This window comes from Schistocerca serialis, chromosome 1 (assembly GCF_023864345.2).
Source record: "Schistocerca serialis cubense isolate TAMUIC-IGC-003099 chromosome 1, iqSchSeri2.2, whole genome shotgun sequence".
NCBI lineage: Eukaryota > Metazoa > Arthropoda > Insecta > Orthoptera > Acrididae > Schistocerca > Schistocerca serialis.
Genome location: NC_064638.1, coordinates 691,861,735 through 691,876,086, shown reverse-complemented (window position 1 = coordinate 691,876,086; position 14,352 = coordinate 691,861,735). Strand labels below are relative to the sequence as shown.

The window sequence follows — 14,352 nt, the reverse complement described above, 5'->3', positions numbered from 1 at the left end:
AGACAGTAACTGATTCTAGTACAATGTGCTACAGACAATAACTCATGCGTTCAAGGAGCGTCATAAGAAAGGACTAAAACTGTGCTGGATAAATTGGTATTGAAAGTACCCAATATGTCAGTATAGATTAAACTCATCTGAAACTTCTGCATGTGCTGAGTGAGAACTTCACAAGTATCCCAGTCTTTCAGTGACATCAAGACAATCAAGAGTGATTAAGACATCTGTTCATCTGTTGTTGTTGTTGTTGTTGTTGTCTTCAGTCCTGAGACTGGTTTGATGCAGCTTTCCATGCTACTCTATCCTGTGCAAGCTTCTTCATCTCCCAGTACTTACTGCAACCTACATCCTTCTGAATCTGCTTAGTGTATTCTTCTCTAGGTCTCCCTCTACGATTTTTAACCTCCACACTGCCCTCCAATGCTAAATTTGTGATCCCTTGATGCCTCAGAACATGTCATACCAACCGGACCCTTCTTCCCTATTCGATACCTCCTCATTAGTTATGTGATCTACCCATCTAATCTTCAGCATTCTTCTGTAGCACCACATTTCGAAAGCTCCTATTCTCTTCTTGTCCAAACTATTTATCGTCCATATTTCACTTCCATACATGGCTACAGTCCATACAAATACTTTCAGAAACGACTTCCTGACGCATGAATCTATACTTGATGTTAACAAATTTCTCTTCTTCAGGAACGCTTTCCTTGCCATTGCCAGTCTACATTTTATATCCTCTCTACTTCGACAATCATCAGTTATTTTGCTCCCCAAATAGCAAAACTCCTTTACTACTTTGTCTCATTTCCTAATCTAATTCCCTCAGCATCACCCGACTTAATTCGACTACATTCCAATATCCTCGTTTTGCTTTTGTTGATGTTCATCTTATATCCTCATTTCAAGACGCTGTCTATTGCGTTCAACTGCTCTTCCAAGTCCTTTGCAGTCTCTGACAGAATTACAATGTCATAGGCGAACCTCAACGTTTTTATTTCTTCTCCATGGACTTTAATACCTACTCCGAATTTTTCTTTTGTTTCTTTTACTGCTTGTTCAATATACAGATTGAATAACATCGGGGACAGGCTACAACCCTGTCTCACTCCCTTCCCAACCGCTGCTTCCCTTTCATGCCCCTCGACTCTTATAACTTCCATCTGGTTTCAGCACAAATTGTAAATAGCCTTTCACTCCCTGTATTTTACCCCTGCCACCTTTAGAATTTGAAAGAGAGTATTCCAGTCAACATTGTCAAAAGCTTTCTCTAAGTCTAAAAATGCTAGAAATGTAGGTTTGCCTTTCCTTAATCTATTTTCTAAGATAAGTCGTAGGGTCAGTATTGCCTCACGTGTTCCAACATTTCTGCGGAATCCAAACTGATCTTCGCCGACATTTCTGCGGGATCCAAACTGATCTTCGCCGAGGTCGGCTTCTACCAGTTTTTCCATTCGTCTGTAAAGAATTCGCGTAACTATTTTGCAGCTGTGACTTATTAAACTGATAGTTCGCTAATTTTCACATCTGTCAACACCTGCTTTCTTTGGGATTGGAATTATTATATTTTTTCTTGAAGTCTGAGGGTATTTCGCCTGTCTCATACATCTTGCTCACCAGATGGTAGAGTTTTGTCAGGACTGGCTCTCCCAAGGCCGTCAGTAGTTTTAATGGAATGTTGTCTACTCCCGGGGCCTTGTTTCGACTCAGGTGTTTCAGTGCTCTGTCAAACTCCTCACGCAGTATCGTATCTCCCATTTCATCTTCATCTACATCCTCTTCAATTTCCATAATATTGTCCTCAAGTACATCGCCCTTGTATAGACCCTCTATAGACTCCTTCCACCTTTCTGCTTTCCCTTCTTTGCTTAGAACTGGGTTTCCATCTGAGCTCTTGGTATTCATACAAGTTGCTCTCTTTTTCTCCAAAGGTCTCTTTGACTTTCCTGTAGGCAGTATCTATCTTACCCCTAGTGAGATAAGCCTCTACAGCCTTACATTTGTCCTCTAGCCATCCCTGCTTACCCATTTTGCACTTCCTGTCGATCTCATTTTTTAGACGTTTGTATTCCATTTTGCCTGCTTCATTTACGGCGTTTTTATATTTTCTCCTTTCATCAATTAAATTCAATATTTCTTCTGTTACCCAAGGATTGCTACTAGCCCTCATCTTTTTATCTACTTGATCCTCTGCTGCCTTCACTACTTCATCCCTCCGAGCTACCCATTCTTCTTCTACTGTATTTCTTTCCCCCATTCCTGTCAGTTGTTCCCTTATGCTCTCCCTGAAACTCTGTACAACGACTGGTTTCTTTCAGTTCATGTCCCATCTCCTTAAATTCCCACCTTTTTGTAGTTTCTTCAGTTTTAATCTACAGTTCAGAACCAATAGATTGTGGTCAGAGTCCACATCTGCCCCTGGAAATGTCTTACAATTTAAAACCTGGTTCCTAAATCTCTGTCTTACCATTATGTAATCTATCTGATACCCGTCAGTATCTCCAGGCTTCTTCCATGTATACAACCTTCTTTCATGATTCTTGAACCAAATGTTAGCCATGATTAAGTTATGCTCTGTGCAAAATCCACCAGATGGCTTCCTCTTTGATTTCTCTCCCCCAATCCATATTCACCCACTATGTTTCCTTCTCTCCCTTTTCCTATTCTCGAATTCCAATCACCCATTACTATTAAATTTTCGTCTCCCTTCACTACCTGAATAATTTCTTTTATTTCATCATACATTTCATTAATTTCTTCATCATCTGCAGAGCTAGTTGGCATATAAACTTGTACTACTGCAGTAGGCATGGGCTTCGTCTCTATCTTGGCCACAATAATGCATTCATTATGCTGTTGGTAGTAGCTTACCCGTACTCCTATTTTTTTATTCATTATTAAACCTACTCCTGCCCTACTCCTATTTGATCTTGTATTTATAACCCTGTATTCACCTGACCAAAAGTCTTGTTCTTCCTGCCACCAAACTTCGCTGATTCCTAATATGTCTAATTTCAACCTATCCATTTTCCTTTTTAAATTTTCTAACCTACCTGCCTGATTAAGGGATCTGACATTCCACGCTCCGATCCGCAGAACGCCAGTTTTCTTTCTCCTGATAACGACGTCCTCTTGAGTAGTCCCCGCCTGGAGATCCGAATGGGGGACTATTTTACCTCCGGAATATTTTACCCAAGAGGACGCCATCATCATTTAACCATACAGTAAAGCTGCATGCCCTCTGTTCATCTAGAAATATCTTAAAAAATTATTGTGCCACCGCAAAAAGACGGCAGGGAAAATTCGAGCTTATTTGAGAGCTGTAAATTAACCAATTCTATGGCATAATTCGATAACTTACAGCATGACTGGGACAGTAACAATTTCAGTCTACTGCAAGATACGTACACAGGATTTCGCTCTTCTTATTACAAGGTCGATGAATTTGGTTGGACGCTCAGCACTAACAAGCTTACAGAATGAGCACCTATAGTGGTAACCGACTGCTCCAAGCAAAACGAGATGATGAAATCTGGAACTGTAGGCATTATTGAATATGAATCAACACGATTGCCCCATAAACTACTCATTTCTCACAGGACTTGTACAACCTGTTGCATAAATTTACAAGTGTTGCACCACGCCCACCACATCTCACAAAGACGTCTCAGGGTGCAAACATCATTGTGGATATGCAAGAGTATTACGTATAGGTATTAAAAAAGTATTCCGCTATCTTTGATTCACCCAGATCGTTTAGTACAGTACAGTGCGCTACTATTCATTGAACTATTGCATAGCTTAGTAGCTATCATCATGTAAAGCTCTGAGATGATGAGGGAGCATCACATGAAAATATTGTGATACTGCCCTGAAACTATGTTCATAGAGACACCATTGTTTATGTCAAAGGCTGTGAAAAAGTGTTATGGTTGCATGATCTCTTCAAGAGTGCATCAATAAAGAATTCTGAGGAGTATAACCGCTCAATCATTCAAAGACACATGCAAATGTACTGGTACATCAGCAGTCATAAGCATCCTTCAGAAAATGTACAAATACTTTTAAGTTGGATTATCAATAAATAAACTCTATTTAAAAAACCTTTGTATTTATATATTAACTTCATATTCCCACCACACCACTTACAGGTTACAGGTAAGAATTTAATATATGTTGCCTATGCTACTCATGAAGAATTGGACAAAGGAAATGGAAGGAGACCACAGCAGACTGCTGCCATATTCCAATAAAGGCCTCTCTGAGTTCAATAAAATACAAATCATTTAATATGTGAATTCTTGAGCTCTTTTCTCTAGCCTCCATGCCCAGCACCAGCAGGCATGCACTCGTAGTGTGTATGTGCTGCTAGCTGTTGATACTGTGAAAAGACACTTTCATGCAGCTATCAATAATGCATATACTGTGGAAATGCATGTGTATTCTCAGTAATGTGAGTGGTGTGGTGTTTAAACTCTCAAAAAAATTACGGTTTTGTTGCTTGTGGCTGGTTGGCTGCTTCAATACCACGAAACACAATGTGCAGTCTCACACTGTGGTGTGCAAAACTATTGAAGGACTTTTCTGTGGGGAACAGCCTCTCAGGACTTGTTGAGATGGTGAAATATGAAATTGAGGAAATTTTGGAGCAAATGCTGGTGCTGGATGTAAATAAGTTGGTCTAATCAATACCTCTACATTTCAGACTGAGCATAATTGACAACTGCATTGTGAATATGAAGCATCAGTTTGGCAGTGCTAGTGGTGATGGCATGGGTAAGCACCCTCATTTGTCAGATGACCTTGACATACCGTAAAAACTGTTTGATGATCAAAGCATGCCTTTCCTCATCAATAATTTACAGGCCTGTTAAAAGACATGTTTATATATTTGTGTATGTGTGTTATGAATAATTTTTTTAAAGTTGTCTAGGTAATCTAAATATCCTTAAATATGTTTGTGGGCGGGATAACAGCATGTCGTCACTGCACCTTCATGATGTAATCATGGCCACCACAGGCCATGACGCCATTTTCTAGTCATATCTCAAGGGTTTTCGGTCAGAGTGTATGCCAGCAAATGTGTCCTATCGACAATGAGCTGTTACAACCATAGGCCATGATACTATTTTCCAGTCAAATCTCATGGTGGACGGTGCCCATCATTGAGGAACAAATGTTTGAGTGTTATTATTACTACTTTTATCAACAGTACTAAGGATTTCTGCTTACATAGAATGCTTATGATGTGTCCTTCTTTTTAGATGTACTTGATAACAAGGTAGCCACAGATATGTGTGCTTTATTGAGTGAAAGAACATCAGAATATACATGTAGTATGCCAAATGATGAAGATAAGAAGTGGCTAAAATCACTTATTGATGGTGGTGAGCCTGATTGTGCAAATAATGATACTGAATGTCACACATAGTTATAGAGTTTAATACTTAAGAAAAGTTGTTTCATATAAAGTAATTGAGTGAATTTTTTAACACGAATTAATTTAAAAATATATTACTGTCATCCACAGCAAATACAATGATTCGATATATAAAGTAATGCTAAATACAATATTTATATAATCTCTTGCATCACTTAATGGAGATTCGCAGTTTCAGGACCTTGTCCAGTTGCACCTAATTTTCGATACAAAATATCTAGCTGGGTTTTGTCAGACAAGAATACAATCACAGTGTATTCTGATAAAAGAAAAATAGAAATTCTTCTACTTGCAATTGTAAAACGTGAGGTATTTGGGTGGTGGTGGAAGTACAATACGCACTGTAAGACTCCCAGCATTGGAGAAGTGAGAAAGATATCCAATCTCGAGCGCAAGACACAGCAGCACCGAATGTGGAGTGGCACTGCTGGCCCACCTGAAGGACAATAAGGCATATCTACCATCAAGATTCACGGCTCTCAGCAAAGATGAATTTGACTTTCTCAGCAGTAGAAGCACGTGCATGATATACCATGGAAGAATGAACAACATAGACACATTTGATTATGAAAATAGTGATATGACCAAACGTTTGTGCATGCTTCTAAACTGTGTAAAAATATATTCTGAATCATAAGGTATGACATAGTGAGAGTATTTTTGTAGTATAGAAGAAATGAAACAATTTAAACTCTGAATATTCCTTCTTGTACGTAAATTTTCACAGTTGTGTATCTGACTTTCTTGGAATAAAATAAATTTTATACCTCGAGTATTTTTGTGTTAGATTTTTTGTTTCCTTCCCCATTATCTCTGTTATATATTACAAAGATAGAGTTGGAATTTGCTGACGATTAAGCGTACAGTATTTGATATAGAATGCACTAACTAAGAGATATTAGAGTATTCTGTCAAAAAAATTGTTAGGATGTACTAACAGAGAGAGAGAGAGAAATGAAATGTGACATAAACATTGTTTCAGAGAGATGAAATGTACTGATTTGGTAAGTAATACAGATGTGGAAATATAGTAATTCTTGCAAATGTGTATGTGTGTTTGTGTGTTTGTGTGTGTGTGTGGGTGGGTGGGTGGGTGGGTGGCGAATATCTATGCCATTTAACATGAACTTGTCACTTTCACGCATTATTTTACTATTATGTTGTGACTGAATGGCTTGAGAGGCAGAGGGGAAGGGGAAATGGGGCGTAGCTTGTCTCTTCTTTAACTTCTGATGCTGGCTCAATTGGATTAGTTCCATCACCTTGCATTTTTCATTGATTGTTTCATTTAATCACGACACTCTCATTACCTGAAGAGTGGTAGGGGAGGGGAGGGAGTGTGGCTTGTGTTTTTAATTTTCACACTAGCACAGTTGGATTAGTTCCACCATATTGGATTTTTGATGAGTTGTTTCATTTTTAAACTATGCTATGGAGAGGGGATGAGAGGGCTTGGATGAGGTGAGGTGGGAGGAGAGAGTTGGTGTGGAGGGCACATGGCTTCATGAAGTTATGCATTCAAGGTCATTGCCCTCCCTCTATGGCTAGAAAATCCCAGTGCATAGGTCAAAGTGGGCCAGAATGCCCATAGGCGCACTTACTATTTACGTTCCTAGATTTTTCTGGAGTTTTTGGAATATCTCGATAAACAATATCTTTTTTGCAGCGCCAAGGATCATTCAATTTGGCGGATACCATTGTTTGAGAACGTGTGCACACAAGGCGTTATATAGTGGACATTCATCTTGTTAATAACATGTAAGCATTCTGGTTCTTAGCAGCACTTCATCCACAAGACATAGAAAAATTCGTGGAGAAAGTTGGCATAGGTGACCACTGATGAAATAAGGGCCAATGTTTATAGTACCAAGCATCCTACACCAGACATTAACTCTCCTTGATTCTGCAAGTCATTTCCATGTAATTCATGGTGTAAGTGTACATGTTAATTACGGAATTCCTGATGTATTAGATTGCGGCTTGCACTGGTCTTAGGAATGCCAATCTCGGGTTTAAGTTGTCAGCATCTCAGGAGAGGATTCATTGCAACAGTATCAACAGCAGTAACTTCTGCGGCTTCCTCTGAGCACGTTCTGCATCGAAGCTTCTCATTTCCCGCACGAGAAAATGTCCATTGGGAAAGTGGGTTCTTACCAGGACACTGCTCTCTGTACAGTTCCTCTTTCTGAGTAGCATTACGTTTATCTTCAACCACAACAAAACAAAAGTAATAATGATGCAGTTCTTAATAAAGGGCTGCCTTTACTGTACACAACATACTTTTTAAAAGTGCAGTATTGTGCTACTTGAACCTTACATTCTGCACAGATGAGTGGCGTTTCTACCTTCTCTTCCTTGGTTTACAATGTACTCACGCAAACATTCAACTGATGACGGTTGACTGAATGACCAATGTGCCTTGTGTTTCCATTTTTTTCATTGTCAGCTACAGAAAGTGGACGAGTATGTTACTCCGAGTAACTACACATGTGTGCTATTATGGGAGAGTCAAAATCAACTTTGTGTTATATTTTTTTTAATGTCGTGTTTACATGAATGGTACACGTTGTGCTAAGTCTTTCTGCAGGTCTCGAGGAACGGAAGCAGATTTCTGAATAAAAATATAGGGTGCTATTTAAAAACGATGTACTGTTGCTCATGTCTACTTAACGAACAAAGTTACAAGAAAGGCAATCAAGCTACTTTAGCTTGATGTTTTTTTCTTCCTTCTTCTGAACAAATAGTTATTTGGGGTGCCAAGGTAAATGCGACATCTTGTATATCTATTTATAGTACAGGATTTTAAAATTCTGAAGCCTGCCAAATGATATACTAGTTGCATAACAAAAAAGTGATTAGCAGCTTTGTGGTCGTTATACCTAAAAATGTCTCTCACGAAACCTTTGAAGCACAGCTTAAATAAGATTTTGTGAAACTGAAAGCAGTTTAAATGTATTTTGCAAAATAGTGTTGGTAGTTCGAGAACAAATGAAGTATGAAATGATGAGGTATCGCAAATAATAGGCTATGAAAGAAGTTTGTGGAAAATCCTTGTTACAAGAAGGGGCAGGGTTGTGGAACATGTTCTGTATTATCCAGGAGTAATTAACTTTACGACAGAAGGAGCAATACAAAGGAAAACTGTGATTGCAGATAAATACTTTAAGAAATAACTAAATAGGTAACGGGGGATGTAGGACGCATTTGCCATGTACGGATGAATACGTCTGCACCAGCTACGTGAGATGGAGAGTACAGCCAAGTTTAAAAAACGGGGGATCCGCATATTCATAAATTAAAAGTTAATGCGTAACATATTTCTCACGTAGTAGGCACTAATTTACAACACATTCTCTGGTAGCTGTCTGTAAATTAGCTCACAAGTGGTCAGAACTGCATTTTGTTTAGAGTTGATGTAGCACGACTAATTCACGCTGAACCTGACTTAACAGTAATTCTGAAAACGAGGCTGAAATATAAAATTGGGAAATGAATTTGCATCTCAGCTCCCTCCCTCTCCTTACTCTTGCATCAACTGAATAAATACTCATTACCATAAATGAAAACCGTGCATGGAGCAAGAGAGCATCTTTAGACAAAATGAACGATGAATCTAACGGACATGTTGCCAAAAACTACACACACAAAAGTACACATTGTAAGCTTATTTAGAGAAATCTAAACAAACATTTATGTGCAATATTGGTGCAATATTGGTGTAATATTGAGTCATGTGTAACATCTGCAGCCCCCGCCCCCATGAAGCAAGGACCTTGAGCTGGTGGGGGTGGCTTGCGTGTCTGAGCAATACAGATAGCCGTATCTGCAGCCTTTGCAGTAGTTGCAGGGCAAGAGTCTGGAAGATTAACTGATCTGTCGTTCTAAAATTAAAAAAAAAAAACGGCCTTGCTGTGCTTGTACTGCACATGGCTGAAAGCAAAGGGAAACTATAGCCGTAATTGTTCCCGAAGGCATGCAGCTCTACTGTATGGTTAAATGATGATGGCGTCTACTTGGGTAAAATATTCCGGAGGTGAAACAGTCCTCCCATTCGGATCTCCGCGCGCGAACTGCTCGGAAAGATGTCATCAGGAGGAAAGAAAACTGGTGTTCCACAGATCGGACCGTGGAATGTTAGATCCCTTACTCGAATGGATAGATATAGTAGGGATTGGTGGAGTTTCGTGGCGGGAGTAACAGGACTTCGGGTCAAGTGAATACGGGGTTATAAATACCAAACGATTAGGGATAATTGAAGGGTGGTTTTAATAATGAATAAGAAAATAGGAGTGCGGATTTGCTACAATGAACAGAATAGTAAACACCTTATGCTAAACAACGTGGACATGAAGCCTACACGCATACAAATTTGTATGCCATCTAGCTCCGCAGATGACGAAGAGATTGAAGAAACGTATGATAAAAGAAATTATTGAGATAGTTAAGGGAAACGAAAATTTAATTGTGATTTAGGACTGGAATTCAATAATACGAAAATCAACAGAAGAAAAATTGTAGGTGGTTATGGACTGGAGGAAAGGAATGAAATAGGAAGCTGCGTGGTAGAATTCGCACAGAGCATAATTCAGTCAATGCTAACACTTGGTTTAAGAATCATGAAAGAAAGTTGCATACATGGAAGAGACCTGGAGACACCTGAAGTTTTCAGATTGATTATATAACGGTAAGACAGAAACTTTGAACCAGGTTTCAAACTATAAAACATGTTCCAGGGGCAGATGTGGACTCTGGCCACTATTTACTGGTTGAGAACTGTAGATTGAAACTGAAGAAAGCTGCAAAAAGGTAGGAAATTAAGGAATGGAACGTGGATAACTCTAAAGACCCAGAGGTTGCTGAGAGTTTCAGAGGGAGCAATAGACACGGTTGACTAGAACAGGGGAAAAATACGGTAGAAGGCAATTAGGTAACTTTGAGACATGCAATAGTGAAGGCAGCAGTATTGCGGGGACTCATTTACTTGTGGTCGGATGGCAGACGAAGCTGTGAAGAGGTTATAATCTGTTTAGTGCTCGATACAGCAATCCTCCTCCCTTGTTGCTCGACCGGAATCTCGACTGCTATTGAGCTTGCCCTCACATCCCAACACCAGGCCACTGTCTTATCCCAATGCCTCTGGATATTGCAGGCTTCGATCACCTGGCCAAATGTAGACCAATAGTGAGACCTCTTTCAAAATCTGTCAGGTGCTGATAATGCTTTCTCACAAACGTATGCGTTACCTCTGTGTCCTTCACAGTAATCACTCAAAATCTGACACTGTTTTCGCCCCTTATATAACCTACCACACCTTGTAACAACACTAAACACGAACAATACTAATGCAATCTGGTGGCCATTCCACTATCACAGAGAACTTCAACTCAAATCACTTACATACTCATGGATGGTGTATAGGTGTACAAAGTTACACTGACGTCCAACCACGTCTTCTTCGTGATTAACTTTTTTGTTAGACAGTGTGTTTTACAAAACCAAACTTGCAAACACGTTTGGTCCCGCACCACAGACGATGTTTCGGTCCAATAAGAGTAAACAAGTGTGGTGAAATGAATAGGCATTTTGTAATTACATTGGCAGATCAAAAATACTCAAAGTAAAATAATTACCAGCTGAAGGTCACGATAATAAACGCTAAGTTAATAGTTGAAAGAAATGAAGGAATCTGTCGAGGAAAGCTCCTAAGAGACGAAGGGAGTGACTCGTTTGTCATTTCCTGAGATACGAAGGATAGATAACCTGGCATTCTAAGGAGGAGGACAGGGGAAAATCGTTAAGTGATGTAAGCGAATTACTAGGATTTGGAGAGTTTTCTCAGAGCACCGAAAACTAGAAGCCATCAAACTAAAGTTTATTTGGATTATAACAATTAATACCAGATACGTATTAGAAAGGACTATGACTGTGATTTGTGTAAAGAGCTACCTTGAGATATTTTGGTAGGTTCCGTCACCGAAACACATCATTTCTGCTGATGGCTTACAGCCATGACGAATGTCACACTAAGTTGTTGCGTCACTTTGGAAACATAGGAGAACGCTGAGTGGTTGTTAGGGATTGAGGATCTAACCACGTTGCTCAACAGACAGAATATGGAAGAAACATGAGCACTCGGGATAGCTTCGATTACAAGGCATAGTGACTTGGAGGAAAAAGACCGTCAGCTATGACTGAAGGCTGAAAGCAAGCAAACTCGTGAGAAAGCCTGACCTGTGATGCGGCCGACGCCGGGCACGTGCTGGCCCACGTAGCCGCACGTGTGGGCGCCCAGAGAGTGGCCCACCAGGTGCACGTCAGACCCCCGCAGGCCGCACTTCACCTGCCAACACAAACACACAGCTGCACATTCCCAAATATCCACCCTACTGGTACCACCCGGCTGCCTTCGCCTATGAAAACATCGAAAAGCAAATATGGGCAACATGCGTGCCTTGAGAATAATTCCAGTTACTCTCACGGGATCACGTGTTTCACCAACTCACAACCAGACTGGTATCTTCCTAACCTCGACCTCGGGCTATGCTGTACATCAGCCTCTCACCACAAAAAAATTGTACTCAAAAACCCAAACAAATATTGCTCGTGTTGTGTTCTATAACTGGTTGCGCACATATGAAGTCATATGGTAGAACAGTATTATTCCACGAGCCGGAGCCGACGTCGAGTATCGGTAGGTTCTCAACTCACTCCTCGGTTCTCCTACGTATAGCTGACCCGCCGGACCGGTTACTAGGTCTGAGGAAGCCAATCGCCTACTGCCTCGAGAAACAGCGCGCTACGTAACGTACCGTGCTGTTCAAAGCGACCTTTAGTTTTTAATCATCGGCAAATGTTCAACTTGAGTACAAATTAACGTAAACTCACACTTTCATCGATATTTTATTTTTCTTCTCCACCCTGCGCACTTCTGTTCTATTCTCGGTACGCGCTACACCCAACGAACATGTAATCAGTGTGACGTATTACGGTCTTCGTTTTTGTTCTAATGTTTACCTTCACTGTTCCTTTCCCTATCAAATAGCTATTTCAATATCGTTTCAGAATATCAAATCAACCCGCCACTTCTTTTGACGATAGCTTTCAGAAATTCCATTTCACATCTGTTCCGTGCAACACCTCAACATTTAAACTTACATTTTCCTCCTCGAATATTTTTCAGATGCTTCCAAATAACTTTCGCTGGCTTTAAACCAGTTTAATTCAATATTCCACGACACATTTAGCGTAATATAAACATGACATTCATAATCATTTGGTTAGCGTCAGTTTAAAACAGACCTTCATGAAAATTCTATACAGTCTGTTTTTTGCAACACAAGGACTTTAACTGAAATTTCAGTACATCCGTACTATTATCATTGGACCGTTATTTTCATTCCATATCTGAATGTATTAAAAGTGTAACCTTGATGGTTAAGCATTTCATTTTTACTATTGCAGTTTTGTTTTTGAACTAGTTGTAAAGCTGGTAAACAAAATCACACTAATAACGATACATTTAGGACTACTTTTTTCATTCATCATCAACAGCTGTTCGATATTCACTGGTGTAAAAACGCGCTCTCCAGATTAATCCGTGAATAATGTCATTTTCTAAGGTCATCAATCTACGTTTCATTACATCGCCGCCTTACTCTTTACATATCTCTTTGAATCTGGCAACGTACTGCATTGGTGGATACATCATCCATTCGTCTAGTTAATTTCCAACTAATGTCCACAGCATTTTTCAATGCTGTTACGTCTTCTGCTGAAGTCGATTCCCTAATTTTCATCTTCACTGTTCGGTTCTCCATAACTCGCTTGCTGAAGCTAATGTTAATCTTATCCTATTCTCTTTTCTACCTTTCAATCGCCTAGCTGCAATCTGGTTGCAGTCTTAAATTGTTTCCAATGCTTGCTTTCCTACTTCACTCGCCATTTTTGCGTGTCTCATAGGTTCTCAGCTAGTAAGAGGATAGCACAACCGAGCGTTTAGTTGAAACATGAGGCGAAACGTGTACCTTGTAGAAGTTGGTACATAGTACAGATTTCCCTGCAACCGTTAAAATAGTCTTAATAGTAGTAATAGCCCACTTGAGCTTTCACTCTCATTCTTTCCTCGTTGTTTCGTATTTCTGCACCCATGGGCACATCAACATAATAGTCGAAAATAGCCTTAAACACTCGACTCACAGTCGTGAGGACAGATGTTAAAATTCCAGTCCAGCTACCTCGGCTTCGTTTTTCCAGGCATACCTAAATATTACAGGCGAATTACACTTCTTATTGCTCCCTATGTACTGATCTCACACTAATAGTCACCATGTTGACCAGACAGTAAAATCCAAATCACCTCTTCCTGCAAGAGTTTGGAATGTTGACCGGAATCATACGTAGACTTCTTAAATTGTTTTCAACGCTTGCTTCCCACTTAGCTTTCTACAACTACTGCACTGACTTTATCAGATACTGGCCATTTCCACACACCTTCTCCCACATATACATTCGACACATATACTGAATATCCTTCCACCCCTTTTCCCTCCATCTATCTGTCCACCCCATCCCCCAACCTATAACCCTCTGTCTCCTCCTCCCCACTCTCTCTGTCTCTTCATCTCCTCCTCCCCTCTCTTTGTCCAATACCTCCACCCCTCTCTCTGACCATATCTTCCCTCTGACCACCTCGTCCTTCCCCTGTCTGCTTCCTTCTCTGCCTCCCCCTCTTCCTTTTCCACTTGCCCATTACCCCTCTACACCTTCCATTTGACTCATGCAATCCCCCTCCCCCTCTCTCTCTGTTGATTTCCTACTCGCCCTCACCCTGTCCATCCTCCCCTATGTCAATCTCAACCCGTCTGCAACCATGCTCATTGTCATATGGAGTCCCTGCAATATGTTCAATAAAG

At 40.2% G+C, this 14,352-nt stretch overlaps 1 protein-coding gene across 1 annotated transcript in view; it reads right to left on the bottom strand.

The window, feature by feature from the left end:
- The window catches only part of LOC126425550 (pancreatic triacylglycerol lipase-like), a 239,764-nt gene that overhangs the window by 123,633 nt on the left and 101,779 nt on the right, over positions 1-14,352 (bottom strand). The window contains exon 5 of the mRNA XM_050088316.1: positions 11,672-11,780. Within this exon, the coding sequence (XP_049944273.1) occupies positions 11,672-11,780 (109 nt within the window). The remainder of the gene's footprint in view (positions 1-11,671; positions 11,781-14,352) is intronic.